This window comes from Hemicordylus capensis, chromosome 4, assembly GCF_027244095.1.
Source record: "Hemicordylus capensis ecotype Gifberg chromosome 4, rHemCap1.1.pri, whole genome shotgun sequence".
Lineage (NCBI taxonomy): Eukaryota > Metazoa > Chordata > Lepidosauria > Squamata > Cordylidae > Hemicordylus > Hemicordylus capensis.
The window spans coordinates 214991367-215005277 of NC_069660.1; the positions used below are offsets into that span (position 1 = coordinate 214991367).

The 13911-nt window shown below is 45.5% G+C and overlaps 1 protein-coding gene across 1 annotated transcript; it reads right to left on the bottom strand.

The window, feature by feature from the left end:
• Positions 1 to 2023: 2023 nt before the first annotated feature.
• Positions 2024 to 6645, bottom strand: LOC128323274 (uncharacterized). The gene is made up of 6 exons (XM_053246026.1): positions 6447 to 6645; positions 5986 to 6009; positions 5255 to 5283; positions 3819 to 4169; positions 3308 to 3526; positions 2024 to 2345 (listed from the first exon to the last, which is right to left on the bottom strand). The coding sequence occupies exons 1-6, from the start codon at positions 6476 to 6478 to the stop codon at positions 2149 to 2151; spliced, it is 852 nt and encodes a 283-aa protein (XP_053102001.1). The 5' UTR covers positions 6479 to 6645; the 3' UTR covers positions 2024 to 2148.
• Positions 6646 to 13911: the final 7266 nt, after the last annotated feature.

Consider the following 13911-nt stretch of genomic DNA (forward strand, 5'->3'; position numbering starts at 1 on the left):
CCTGGGGTCGGGCCGGTGGGCAATGGGGTGGGGGTGGCAGGAACTGGTGTGGTGCCCCCTCCTCAGTGGTGCCTAGGGCACGTGCCCTGGCTGCCCCCCCAAGTTCCACCCTTGAATGCAGGTGGTGTGCCTTTCTCTTGACAAGATGCATCCTTTCTTGCCTTGTTGCAGGGACTGTCATGGTTAGGTGTGCAGTGGCTTGTGATATCCATGTTGAGATCTGATTTGGCAATTTTGCTGAGCCAAGGCAAAGGGATGTGTATTAGTTGCTAGGCAACAGCAAGGGACTTTCAGCTGCTGATTTGTTGGCTCCCCAACCCCCGGGCCAAATATCCCGTTTACTTTTGGAGTTGGCCCTGGGCTGGCATATATTGATACAGATATGAACTATTCCCTATCAGAAGAAAAGAGAGAGAGAAACTATTTGCTAAATGTGCTTTCAAAATTCAGCCATCTGGTCTTGGCAAAATAAGGAAATTCTATAAAAGTAGTTCTATTTTTATTAAGGGGCATCCAAAACAGTCATATCTCCTGGAGCTGTTTATTTCTCTTAAGTTAAAACAATTAGTAGACTAAATGTTGGTCACTCTGGCCAGGAAATTGAATCCTTTTAAGAAAATCAATGTATGACCATCCAGTTAGTATAATGTTAATAAAATGTAATAATGGTGTCAGGATTACAGAAACTCTCTCTTCACTTTTAAAAGGAAACTGACCTTGAAGATTGGATGATATTCCTGAATCATTGCCAGAGTATCAAGCTTGTTGCCTAGAGCTGTCTGAATCGGGCGCACCATTTGTCTGAAACTTCACCTCTTTGCATTACTGCATTCATGGGCACAGCACTCCCATGGTGATGTGTTGTTCTAGGTGCAAACACTCAGCCCAATGTATCCCATTAAGAAGGCATCTTCTGTTGATTCTAATGATTCTTCTCAGTGCATGCACAATGAGCCTCAAGAGCAAACGTATTCTTGTCCTTACACTTGACCATCTTTGAGGGCTCTTAGAGATGGTCAAGGACAGGCATTCGACTACTGAGTTGTGTAGCTAATGCAGTGGTCCCTGCATTGTTGTCTTATTTCATTGTCATATCAGATCTAACATCTGCAGTGACAAGTGCTCTCTTTCAAGCTTTCCTTCTTCTCTCTTCTCCGGCAGAAAAACAGCCTGGAGGCTAAAGGTCTAATCTCATTGCTGATCCTGCATTTGGGAGGAGGCCTGCTATGTAGGGGGCCTCTTCATTCTCTTTCCCTGAAGTATCAGCAGGGATGGATTGCCCTGGGTGAAGGTCTGATACAGAGCTCTCATGATATAAAGGTGGTCTCCTTGGGTTCTTCTGCCAGAGTACAAGCAAGGCTGGAAGGTCCTGTGAGGTGGCCTGATATGGAGGCTGCCTTTTTTGGTTCTTTCCTGTCATGCTCTACAGAGAGCCACCCCCACGGCTTTTCTTCCTGCAAAGGAAATGGAGGTGCCACCTCCTAGCTGTTCCCCCAGGGCCAGATCAGTCACTCAGTTTGACTCCGCCTGGATCTAAGCCTCCAGCTGCTGCTTTGGCTCTTGGTGGAAAATAAGAGGGCTGGAGAATAACATTTGGCCTCGAACTTGAGCCTTCCAGCTGTTGTTTGATTACAGCTCCCATAGTCCCCAGTAGTCGCAGTAGCCAATAGTCAGGGTTGATGGGAACTGTAGCCAAACAGCAGCTGGAGGGCTGGAGTTGTGCAGCCCTGCCCTAAATCAAGCTTCCTCTTCCGCATCACCATTCCATCCTCTTCCACACGGGGCAGATCCCTCTTCAGGGCCAAAATCCAGCCTCCTAGCCATACATGTTGGGGCAGACAAGCTCTGTATGAGCCTCCTGGCAAGGAACTGTCTATCTTGAGCTACATCTTGAACCTCTCAAACATCTCTTGGCCCTGAGTGGACTGGCCAAGAGAGTCTTTTCTGTAGCTGAGTTTGACCCAAAGACCTTTTTACCCAACTCTACCCAAAGAATATTCAAAGCAAGACAAATGTATTTTCTTTAAAATAAAACATTTTATTTTTTTAAACAATAAATATGCAAGTTTTATTGCTGTTCTATCTCTACATCATATTAAAACAAATATTTAATATTTTAAAAATAAATACATAGCATTTTATTGCTACTTATGTAAATAATAGCACAGTTGTCTCTTTGAATTTGCCTTCCCCTCCTTCCTCAGCAACGTACAGCTCCCTTGGAGGAACCACGATCCCCATAGTGGCTTCCACCCTGGCCAGTCTGCTCCTTAGCCGCCTCAATTGTCCCCTCAGTGCCTTGAAGCTTTGTACACATTCCTGGCAGCTGCGGAGGTCTCTTTGGCCTTGAAGGAGAGGAAACAAACAGGGTGAAGGGGCCTGTCCTCCACCATGTCAGTCCCTGCACGGACTTCTAGTCCCTTTCCATGCCCAGGACAGACTCCTCCTCTCTGTCTTGAAAACCCTCCATGGCTATGTACCCCGCGGTGAACTTGCACCCCGTCAGGTTGATTTTTTGCTCTTCCAGCTTCTCTGTCTTCAGGAGCCACCTGAAGGTCTCCTGCTCTCTAAAACAACTCTTCCTCTTCCCTCTCGCTGACCCTTGGGTCTGGAACAGCTACTCAGATGTCGCCCCTCATCTCTCTCCTATCCTTCCAATGGTACCTGAAAACCCACCTCCACTGCGCAGCCTTTGGCATAATGCCTCAGTAGAGGCAGCTCCATCGGCTTGAATTGAATGCCCCTTATGCTTTCCTCTTCCATCCCTCCTCTTCCTCACTTCTCTCTCCAAAGCCAAACTTTAGACTGTATACTCCTGGTGGCAGGGAACTTTTGCCCATGTACATTGATGACACTATAAGGAGGATTTGCAATATGCACAATTGTATATCATCCTCCTTGGTTTCCTGTTTCATCTCAGCTTAAACTCAAAAGGGCTGATATTTGTTTTCCTTTTAGCATTCATATTCTGCTCTTCCTCAAGCAGCTCAGGGAGGTTTATGCATGGTTATTTTTTCCTCACAATAACCCTAAGAGGTAAGTTAGGCTGTGGGACAAGTGACTGGCCCAAAGTCACCCAGAGAGTTTCATGACTGGATGAGAATTCAAACCTGGGTCTCCCTGGTCCTAAGGAGCTGCGGCTGAAATACATACACATCTTTCCCCCACTTGCCCCCACCTCAGCTTCCCTCTCCTTCCTCTATTGTATCCCTGCCTCTGTTTTTAGACTATAAATTTTTTAGATTGTAAAATCACAATGAGGATGGAAAAGGTAGAGGTTATGGAGTGCTGCCTCTGTGAGACTTACAGACGACCTGGATCTCTACCAAACTCTGCAGAGTTTCTTCTACATTGCTGAGGTCCGGCTCCAGAGGCGGTGGGGAAGGAGGAGGAGGTGGAGAGGGATGCAGGAGGAGGGAAGAGGTGGAGGTAGAGGGTGGGATGGAGGCAACCTCAAGGGAGGCAGAGGACAATGGTGACTCAGACCCAGAGGGCTGGAGAAGTGCAGCAGGGTCTGCAGGAACATCTGCAAGAGGGAAGAAGAAGCGGGAGGTCAGCTGCAAAGGCTGATATCCTACCACACCCACCATCACTTGCCCTCACTGCTCACTCTGAGAAGCTGCTTGGATTACAGGCACAGGAGCTTGGACACATGAAAGACAGAAAACGAAGGAACACTTCAGCAAGCACTGACAACCCACTCACAGGCCTCCCCTCTGAAATCCCAGACTCAAATCAAGCATTTCAACATGAAATAAACAGAGCAAAAGAGCTGTTCTTAGCCCAGCAGCAATTTCAGGGGCATGCTGTGAACATACCTTCCCTTTCCCACCGCTGCAGCCGAACTTCTGGCACGGAGGGTTCCTTAGTGAGCTCTTCCTCCAGGATGTCGTTGGTTATGCCAGGTGCTGGAAGAGGTTCTGGCACGGAGGGTTCCTTAGTGAGCTCTTCCTCCAGGATGTCGTTGGTTATGCCAGGTGCTGGAAGAGGTTCTGGCACGGAGGGTTCCTTAGTGAGCTCTTCCTCCAGGATGTCGTTGGTTATGCCAGGTGCTGTAAGAGGTTCTGGCACGGAGGGTTCCTCAGTGAGCTCCTTCCCCAGAGTGTCCCCCAAAACATTGGGGAGTCCCCCAGAAAATGGTACAACATGGGTTGGGTTTCTGGGATGACCTGAAAGAGAGGAAAAAGCAGGAATCAGGAAATGATCGTGGCTTGTAGGCCTGATAGAAATGGCCTCCGTTTTCTGCCTAGGTTAGCCAGCTGGGAAGTAGCCTAGGATTGTGGTGAGGTGGGCCACCCAAGGAAACAAGCAAGGAATGAAGAGGAGTACATTGCATAACACTGACTGGCAAGACAGCCCTCACCAAGTACACTTCAGAAGGGAGTGCAATGGCCAGGCTCTGCCTGCTGTACATACAAGTGCAGCTGCCTTCTACCAAGTCATGCTCTTGGCTCTCTTTGCCCTACTCTGGCTGGCAGCCACTCTTGGGCAGAGGCCTTTTCCTAGCTAGCTAAGATCCTTTTACAGAAGATGATGAAGTCTCAACAGGAGACCTTGTGCATGCAAAGCAATTGTTCCACTACTGGGCTATGGGCTCTCCCTTCTGTGTGAGGAAAGAAGCTTCTCCTTTGAGCAGAATGGGAGCTGATGGTTGACATAGACTATCTCTGGTTCATGAACCAACCCCCAGTTACAGCCTCTTGGCCTAGTGGGGTGGGGGGTCTTGAAAATCTGCCTGGATTCCATAAGCAGGAAGCATAGCTGTGATCTCAGGAATGCAGGCCTGGCTCCTAGAGGTAGAAAACTGTGGTTGGAGGAAAAAAGAGTCTCTTTGGTCCGAGCTCAGAGCACATTGGCCAGGAAATGTTGCCCTTGTTTTCAGGTGATCCTCCAATTCCATCTTGACCCATGTAATTGTCAAAAAAATGAGATAGTTTGGAAACAATTAGCTTCCTCTTCTTGAAGGCAGGGAGAAACAGACTCAGAGGATGTCTTGGGGCTGGGTGTGGGCAAAGGGTTCTTGTCACAAAGATGTGACTCACAGAGCGCCCCCCCCCCCCGTCTCCTCTAACAATTTCGGCTGCATCAACAGCAAAGGATAGAGGTGGCTGAACCTGCCCTCCTGCTATCCATCCATCGGATGGATGTCTGCCCATCTCTCTCCATTGTCTAAGAGAAACAGTTCTCCAAGGAGGCTTTCCCTGGGGGGCTGGGGAGCCCTGAGGAGAAGCAGACACTCTCATCATCCACTTACCTGTCAGTGCCCCCTCTTCATCTTCATCCCTGCAGAGATAAGGAGAAATATTCTTAGTAGCAAATCACAGGAAAGAGAGGGTCTCCTCCCCCAGTAATACTAGGGGATTACTAGTATTACTAGGGGTATTACTAGGATTACTAGGGGTATTACTAGTATGTGCCCTCCCTCTAATTTTAATTCACATGCAGCCAAGTATGTCCTCTCCCCTAATCCTTATAGGTGGCCCTGCTAATTTTGGATGATTCCATAGTTGGAAGCAGTGAATGTAATTGCTGTTGAATGTCACTCACTGCATTTTGCTCAGAGTATTTTTCATTGAGGATTGACTGGTTGTGGCGGGGCGGGGGGTGGGCCTGCTCTCGTAGTTCATAGTCATGAGACCAGCTTTCCCACCCCTCTCCAGTGTAGTTTCCCTGCTTTTTAAAAAGCCCCCCCCCCCAAAAAGGGACACATATATGCTGTTTTGTTTTTTAAATAAGAGGGAGGCAGCCTGCCAAAGGTATCAAGGGGACAGCTGATGAAATTGGCATTTGATTCAGCAGCCAATTACTGGCATTCTGAACATGGAAAGGAGATGGGCTCACCTTGATGAGGCAATATATGCCACACCTGGGTTTGGGCTATGTCTGAACACCTCCCCCTCATCACTCCCCCCCCATCCCTTCAGCTGGCCACACCAGAGCCAAAAGCATTAAGAGGAGTCAAGCGTAGAGAAGAGAGCAACTCACTTTGGTTCTGCCTCTGGGTGAGACCTATGGGAACATGAAAGAAGAAAAGGTTAGGCATGTTCTTGGAAATAACATGGGGGTGCTGGGGGGCAGCTTTTGAAGTCAGCTTCAACTGGTGGGCAGAATTTCCCCACAACCGGGCCCACAGGAGCCAGCCAGTAGCTCCTGAGTGATACAGCTTCACCGGTCGAGGACCTCCAAGCTTAAGAAACACAGTGGAAATCAGCCAAGCAGGTGACCTTCGAGGGCCGCCTGCATTTCAAGGAGAAGCTCTATGGTGTCAATAGTGGTGGTGAACTTGTGACCACTGGAGTTCCCACAGGGAGCACAAACACGTGTGAACACAGCAGGCTGGGCTTCAGTTCTCTGCCCAGACAGGCTAAAACAACAGAAGGGCATCTTTAAAAACCAAGTCCACACCGCCATTAGATTTTGCTTCACCCACCATGCCAGAGACTTACCTGCAGGCCACACATGACCAACAGCCACCCATTTTGACAACTAAGCTGATAAGCTGCTAATAAACTGACAGCCGAAGACAGCCAATTTATTGAAGATGCTTCAGCTAATCTAAAATGCTGCCAAGTGAGCCTGCTGCAGAATCTTCGCAGGTTTCCAAGGGGAACCATGATGGCAGAATTCTGTGGCTGACTGTGAAGTCACAAGTCACTGTTACTGGCCATGCTGGCTCTGGTTTGAATCCAAACACTGTCTTGGGGGTGCAGCTCAAAGTGTCAGAGCACCAGGGGCGAGTCATCCCAGTTCTGCCCTCCCTGCTCCCCACATGTCACTTTCTATTCATTTGACTTTTCCCTTCTGTTAACAAATTCTGAAGGAAGGGGATGCTTGTGGATAGGGGTGGGCTGCAGCTGCTGCTTGTACAGTTGGACACAAAGTTTATAATAAGCCTTGCATGAGTCCGCTGTAACATGTAAGAGGGCAAAGGCAACAGCCACATCCATTGCATGTCCCCAGCTAATTTCCCACCTAATCATTTAGATTAGATTTCCACCTAATCACTTGCTGAAGTCCTTTAGCTAGGAAATTCCTCTAAATCACATTCAGCACTGAGGCCCGTCTCTGTTCAGAATACACAAAAAGAAAGCCAATTAACTTGTGGAACTCACCACCTCTAGATGCGGTGATGACCACTGGCTTAGATGGGCTTGAAAGGGGGTTAGAAACATTCACGGGGGAGGAGAGATCCCTCTGTGGCTATTAGTCATGATGGCTATAGAGAACCTCCAGGTGCACAGGCTGAATCCCAGATGCTGGGGACATGCAATGGGTGCGGCTGTTGCCTTTGCGTTCTTACATGTTACAGAGGAAGCATGCAGGTTTATTATAAACTTTGTGTCCAACTGCACAAGCAGCGGCTGCAGCCCACCCCTACCCACAAGCATCCCCTTCCTTCAGAATTTGCTTACAGAAGGAAAAAGGCAAATAAATCGAAAGTGACCGAGAGGGAGGGAGGGGAAATGAGAAGGACAAAGAAAGAGGGGAAGCACAAAAAATGAAGATGGCCCACAAAGAATGAGAGAGTGCAACAGAAGGCTGTAATGTACTTTTTGTATAAGGTTATGACAATGGAAAGCAAACAATTATCCCCGCCCCCTCTGTTTCTTCTTAGGAAACAACCCACATCCTTATTAAACCCACCGGTGCGCTGTAGTGCCTCGCAGTAAACAAGAGCCTCTGGGCCGAATGGACAGGCCGAGTGGTCACTCCGGCCACCACCACTGGGGGGTGGGAGGCAAGTCCTGCTCAGCTCACCCCCCGGCCCACCCCTCAGCCACACACATGCTATGGTGGCTTGAATTATGCAAAAACAAAAAAACAAAAAACAGAGGCGTGGTGTGGCGGGCGCAGGGTGGCTGCTGGAGGCACCCCAATTGCCTAGGTGCATCCCTGGCACGGGGAAGGGCAGACCTACTCTCATAATTTACATTCATGAGGCCAACTTTCCCACCCCTCTCCACAGAGGTTTTTCAACTTTTTAAAGAGTCCCCCCCCCCACAAAAAAAAAAAAAAATAAAGGACATGTTTCAGGTGAAAGAATGGCAACAAAAAGAAGAAGGACCTAGGTGAGTCCAATAGAAACTCTATATTACACCACAAGAACCCACCCACACAAAACCTTTGCTGTATGCAATATTAAATTAATCTGTAAAAAGACATTAAGGGGACACATTCAACTGCAACCTAATATTGTAAGGATTTTTCTCAAAACATACCAAAGGATGAAAGTTGCTGGATATTTAATATTTACTGTTTTAGAATTACCCACATATATACTCAAATCAATACATAAATCCTTAATATCATCAAAATTCACATATACATACACATTAAAATAACCAATAATACCCATTATGTTAATATTTCATATGGGCTAATACATAAGATCTAAAAGCACCCAACTATTCTTTCAATAATCCCTTCGTTTTATAGCTTCATGAGTTCCAAACTTCCAAAAGGTGCACAAATGCAAAGAAGGGGTCACAAAACTCTATATGGACTTCTTGTACCACATGTGCTAATGTTTTAACATCCACATCCAGACACATCCTCTGTCTCAAAAAGGTGATAAAACCAGCTCCACATTCTACAATGCATGTGTAAGCACTCCTTTCTGTACTGAGCTGAAAATGCCATCAGATAAATTCTGATTTTCTTTATATCTATAGCCCTATTCAGATGTTAGATTATGTTCAGATGTTACAGATGCTACACATGTACACATTTTTCTGTGAATGCTTGTACATGGATTCATTTAAAAGGTGGACCTGGGTACAGGCCCCTCAAACACAGGCTACAGATATGAAGTGTACCACTGTTTGTGCATTGAACGTAACTTGTGAATAGGACTTATTTGTACACATAATATGCTTTCAAGGACACTGATTCCAAGTATGCTTACATGGCAGTCCAAGGAGCACACTTCAATTCCCTTAAAAGGAAACAGCACTAGCATTTTATGCTGTTTTTGTAATATCTTTTATTGACCGACCAATCAATCAAACTATATCAGGGGCTATCAATGGCCAGTTATGGAGAAGATGGCATGATTCTGTCATGAATACAATGTAGCAACACATATATTTTGCCATAGGAATGTTTACAAAATATATAATGCATAAAGGTGGCATAAAGACACTGGTTGATACCAATGCTGACAAGGCACATCCAACAATGACCACATAATGGTTCGTATACATTGGCCCAACTATTTCTGAATTGTCTACACTGACTGGCAGTAACCCTCCATGGTTTCAGAGAGAGGTCTACATTCTACATGCAAAGTAGGTGTTCTACCACTGAATACCAGTTGCCTTCCATAAGATGTGGCAAAAGATGTGACAAAATGACTAGCCATCCAAAGTGGTGACCTACTGACAGGGCTGTTTTTAGCTTGAGCAGAGCCCACAGTGAAAAGAGTTTGTCCATCCCCACCACTCCCGTGATGAATCAACATTGTTCTGGCCCTGCTGGAACTAGAAGCGTCCCTGTTGCTGGGCTGCCCTGCAGGGCTGCCATAAATGCAAGACTCTGGGTGAGTGAACCCTGCTAGCCCCACTTTCAGACAGGCCTCCAGTGTGGGTTGCTGCACTGGCTGGAAAGAGGCAGACCCAGAGGAACAGTGAGTTACCTAAAGCTGCAACCAATGATTTTATCTGAGAATATGTAATTATGCTCTATTGCTGCATTCAGTGTACTTTATGTATTTATTGTTCAGTTTATATACTGCTTTTCATTAATTTAATCTCCAAGCAGTTTAGAATATAATTAAAACAATGCATAATTAAAATGGAAATGTACAGATCTCAAAAATGAAAATACATAATAGAAAAGAACAGATAATATAAATATAAACATAATATCTATATAAAAATGTAATAACCAATATAATAATAATAATAATAATAATAATAATAATAATAATAATAATAATAATAAAAAACACCACAAAGCAGCAGTGAAAAAACCAATAGTCTCATTCAAAAGCCTGGGTGAAGAGCCACATCTTTACTGTTTTACTAACAGATGTCAAGACTCACTGGCCCGGACTAAGGAGAGGATTTCAGCTGGGAGAGCATTCCAAAACCTGGGCAGGGGTGGGGCAAAGACTGAGAAGGCCCTGTCTCATGTGCTTGGCAACCGAGCCTCTCTCGTCATCGGCACACAGCACAGAGCCCCCTCTGATGATCCGGTCAAGCAGGCAGAAACCCTTGGTAGCAGGCAGTCCTTCAGATATCCAGGGCCCAAACCATGAAGGGCTTTAAAGGTCAAAACCAGCACCGTGAATTGGACCCAGAAACAAATTGGTAGCTAGTGCAGCTCTTTCAGAGTGGGTGTAATATGATCCCAAAGGACAGCTCCGGATACAAGCCTAGCTGCAGCATTTTGCACTAGCTGCAGTTTCCAAATATTTTTCAATTGAGCCTTTCCATCTATCCAGCCTAAAGGAGAGGCTTACTGGAAGGAGTCCCACTTTTAAATGTGTTTTAATATTACATATTATGGCACCCACAAGCTGCTCTCTCAAGTCACACTATGGTGCCCTGGCACACAATTTGAGAATGGCTGGAATAAGAGCACAGCCTGCTACTGGGAATGTCAGAGTCCCATTGAAATATATGAGATCCACAGAAGAGCACTGCTTCCCTTTCATTTCAAGGGACTTGTGCAGGAGAATGTCCTGGTGAACTGTGTCTTAAATTATACTAGCCGGGTCAGGCGCAGAGCATTTGCGCCTCTGGCCAGCCCAGCCACCACCACTATTCTCCCCCACCCACGCCAGCATGCTCATCTTTCTGGCCGCCCGCATCTCACCCTGCTCCCGTCGCTTTCTGACGGGCCAGCTGGATGGCCCGCTTCTCCCCCCCGCCATGCTTTATGGTTTGCGGGCCGGCTGGAAAGGGCCAGCTGAGTCAGGGTCAGGTTGGCCCACCGCCGCTGCCTCCAGCTGACTAGCCAGGCCAGGACCAGGTTGTCCCATTGCCGCCACTATTGTCTCGCATCCCCATCACTGTCTCCCAGGCACCTGGTCTCGCGAGAGCTGCCACGCATGGGATTAGTGACAGGTATGTTTAGGAGAATTAAATATATAGATTACTCTTACGAATACCCTACACCCTAGCTGGAGAAGTGAAGCCCTGCATGTTTTTTCACAATCACTATTTTTACCTAAATTCCAGGATTCTTTGCCTGGTGCGCTTAGCCAATTGAACTCACCAAGTCAGAGACCGTTATTTGTCTCTGCAGAGCAAAAGCAACCCTGGGAATAATTTCATAAAGCAGGGCAGCTGTGAACGGAGGCTGCCAATGGTTTTTATACAGATTGAATAATCTGGGTGTTTGCCCACCAAACATCCCCACGCATCCCCACACACTTCCAGCCCCGCATTTCCACCTGCCATGCCCGCCACGCACTGGCTTAGTGAAATAATTATATAGATGCGTTAGCCCCATTTTGATCATAGGCTCGTAGTTATGGAATTCTGCATCCCAACTATCTTAGTGTTCACTTTTTTAAAAGCACATTTCTAGCCCTTGGATGCTGAAAAGAAAGGCTTTAAATGTTGTGACAATGCCTAATTCAGTATTTGGAGCAGATATTTTATTGTATATGTAAATATCTGTATTGTACTTTAGCATAGAGTTCACACAGCTCTGCTGGTAGGCAGCCGATTGCAAAGCAAAGCTGCATCCTTTCTGCCTCTCAGATACCACACTTACACACTGTACTTGCAAACTCCAGTTGGGGAAGTTTGCATTACTGACACTTTGAATAATATGCTGTCACTTTGCAGCACATTCTGATTAACCTTAGGCAAACAAGGTATCATCTAGGAAAATCTCCAAATCACCCTTGATGATTCATTCAGCCAAACCAAATCACTTAAACTGATTGCACCAATTGTACTGTCAGAAAGAATTCAATTAAAGCAGCAAAAACAGCAGCATGCAGCAACAAATCTGATTTCCCTCTAAGCATTTTGATTTGTTTCTTTGAAAACTCTCTGCTTCATTGCTCTCTTCCAAGGAATGAAATGCACAAGTGACGTACAATCCTCTTTCTGGCACAATAAGCCCTCAAATTAAAATGCTGGTATTGCGGACATGACTGTCATACTTTCTCATATGTGTTATTGGCAAAATGTAATAGCTTTTGATAAATCTTTTCAGAGAGCACAAAGGCAGCCAGTACACAGAATACAGCATGCATAAAATAAGTGTGATACCTTTATTTCCACGGAGCACTAGTTCCACTGAGCACAATTCCATTGTAGAAAGGCTGAATATAAATAGTGGCCAACATGATGCACAGTTCTAATATCTCTGTTAGAACTTGTGGTATTGCTGCTGCAGATCAGAAGCTGTGACAACACTGTAGGTAACTGGTGATAGCGTTATCCATGCTACCACAGTTTTTCCCATTCATAACAACAGGAATAAATATAACAACACTGGTAGCACTAACACCAGCTCTCTACAGTGGTATCACTGCTCCCAGGTCTGCAGCAGTGGTGCTGTAAAATTCTAAGGGAGATGTTTGAAATACACATCTTGTTGGCCACCAATTAATAAATAAAAATAAAAATAATAACAACAACCTCCAGTGAGGCACTACCTTGGCATGGTTGTGGGGCTTGCATGCTTTGAGGAAGGTGAGAGCTATGCCAGTGGTCCAACCATACTGGACAGGTCTCACCAGAGGAGCCAGACAAAGAGTGCCTCTCCCATTAACAATATGGTGAGACATAACTTTAATAAATCTATACTGGATCGGTCATCGCCCGGGTCAACAAGGACTGCACCAGGTGCTGGAGTACCTGGACATCTGGTGGCAAGTGGGCTACAGGACTCAGGATCTTCAGTTGAGCAACCAGGGCTGGAGACTGCAAGGTTATTGGAAGAAACGTTGCTTAACTGGAAAAAATATACGAAAAATTCCAACAAGGAGATAATAATCTGCTATTACAAGTCTAGTCCAACTAGAAGAGGTTATTTAAAAAGAATGTACCAAATTTGGGAAAAGAAGCATCCAGATACAGAAATAACAGAACAAAGGCTAGCAGACCAGAGAAGATTCATAATAAGAAATAAAGTATTCACAGAAGTTGAGCTGGAAGAACTGCAAAGAGCAACAGAGGCTCAGGATATGGAAGAAGAATCTCAGGTGGAGGAGGTGTTGGAAATAGAGGATGCCACTGTTGCTGAACTGTTTCAAAATCAATACCAGGCAACCTCCCCTTTGCCTTCACCTCGAAAACCTGAATGCCGGTTAACAGAAAAGCAACAAGAACTAAAGCAAAAAATGACTGAGCACATGAACCAAACAACCACCAGGGTTCGACTTCCAGCTCTAAAAACAGTTGCCAAAAAACAACTTGCTCAGGCATTAAAAGATGTCAATGCTGCTCTTGCAGAAATAACAACCAATAATTTGCAAGAAACAAACCAACTAGTGTACAGTGCAGCAAAAATAACAACACAAGAGCTCGGATATAAGATCAGTGGATCTTATACCTGTAAAAAAAGAAAGCAGTACATCACCTAAATGGAAGATTAGATTAGAAAATAAAATCTCCAGGCTTAGATCAGATGCTAGTAAATTGAAAGATATGAAAGACAAGAAGCTGAAGAATGAAAACACCAAACAGTATCTGATCCAAAAATACCATCTAGATTCAAGGACAATTAGAGAAGTCCTGGAAATAATAAAGCAGCAAATATCAGCAGTGTCAAAGAAGATTAGCAGATATGAAGCCAGAACTACACAACACAGGCAGAATTTCCAATTCCAGTCAAATCAGAGACGTTTCTACCAAAGCATAGAAGGAGAAACTGCAAGAAATGTAGAAACACCAAATAAAGAAGAAACAGTGCAATTCTGGGGGAAATTATGGGACAATCCAATAG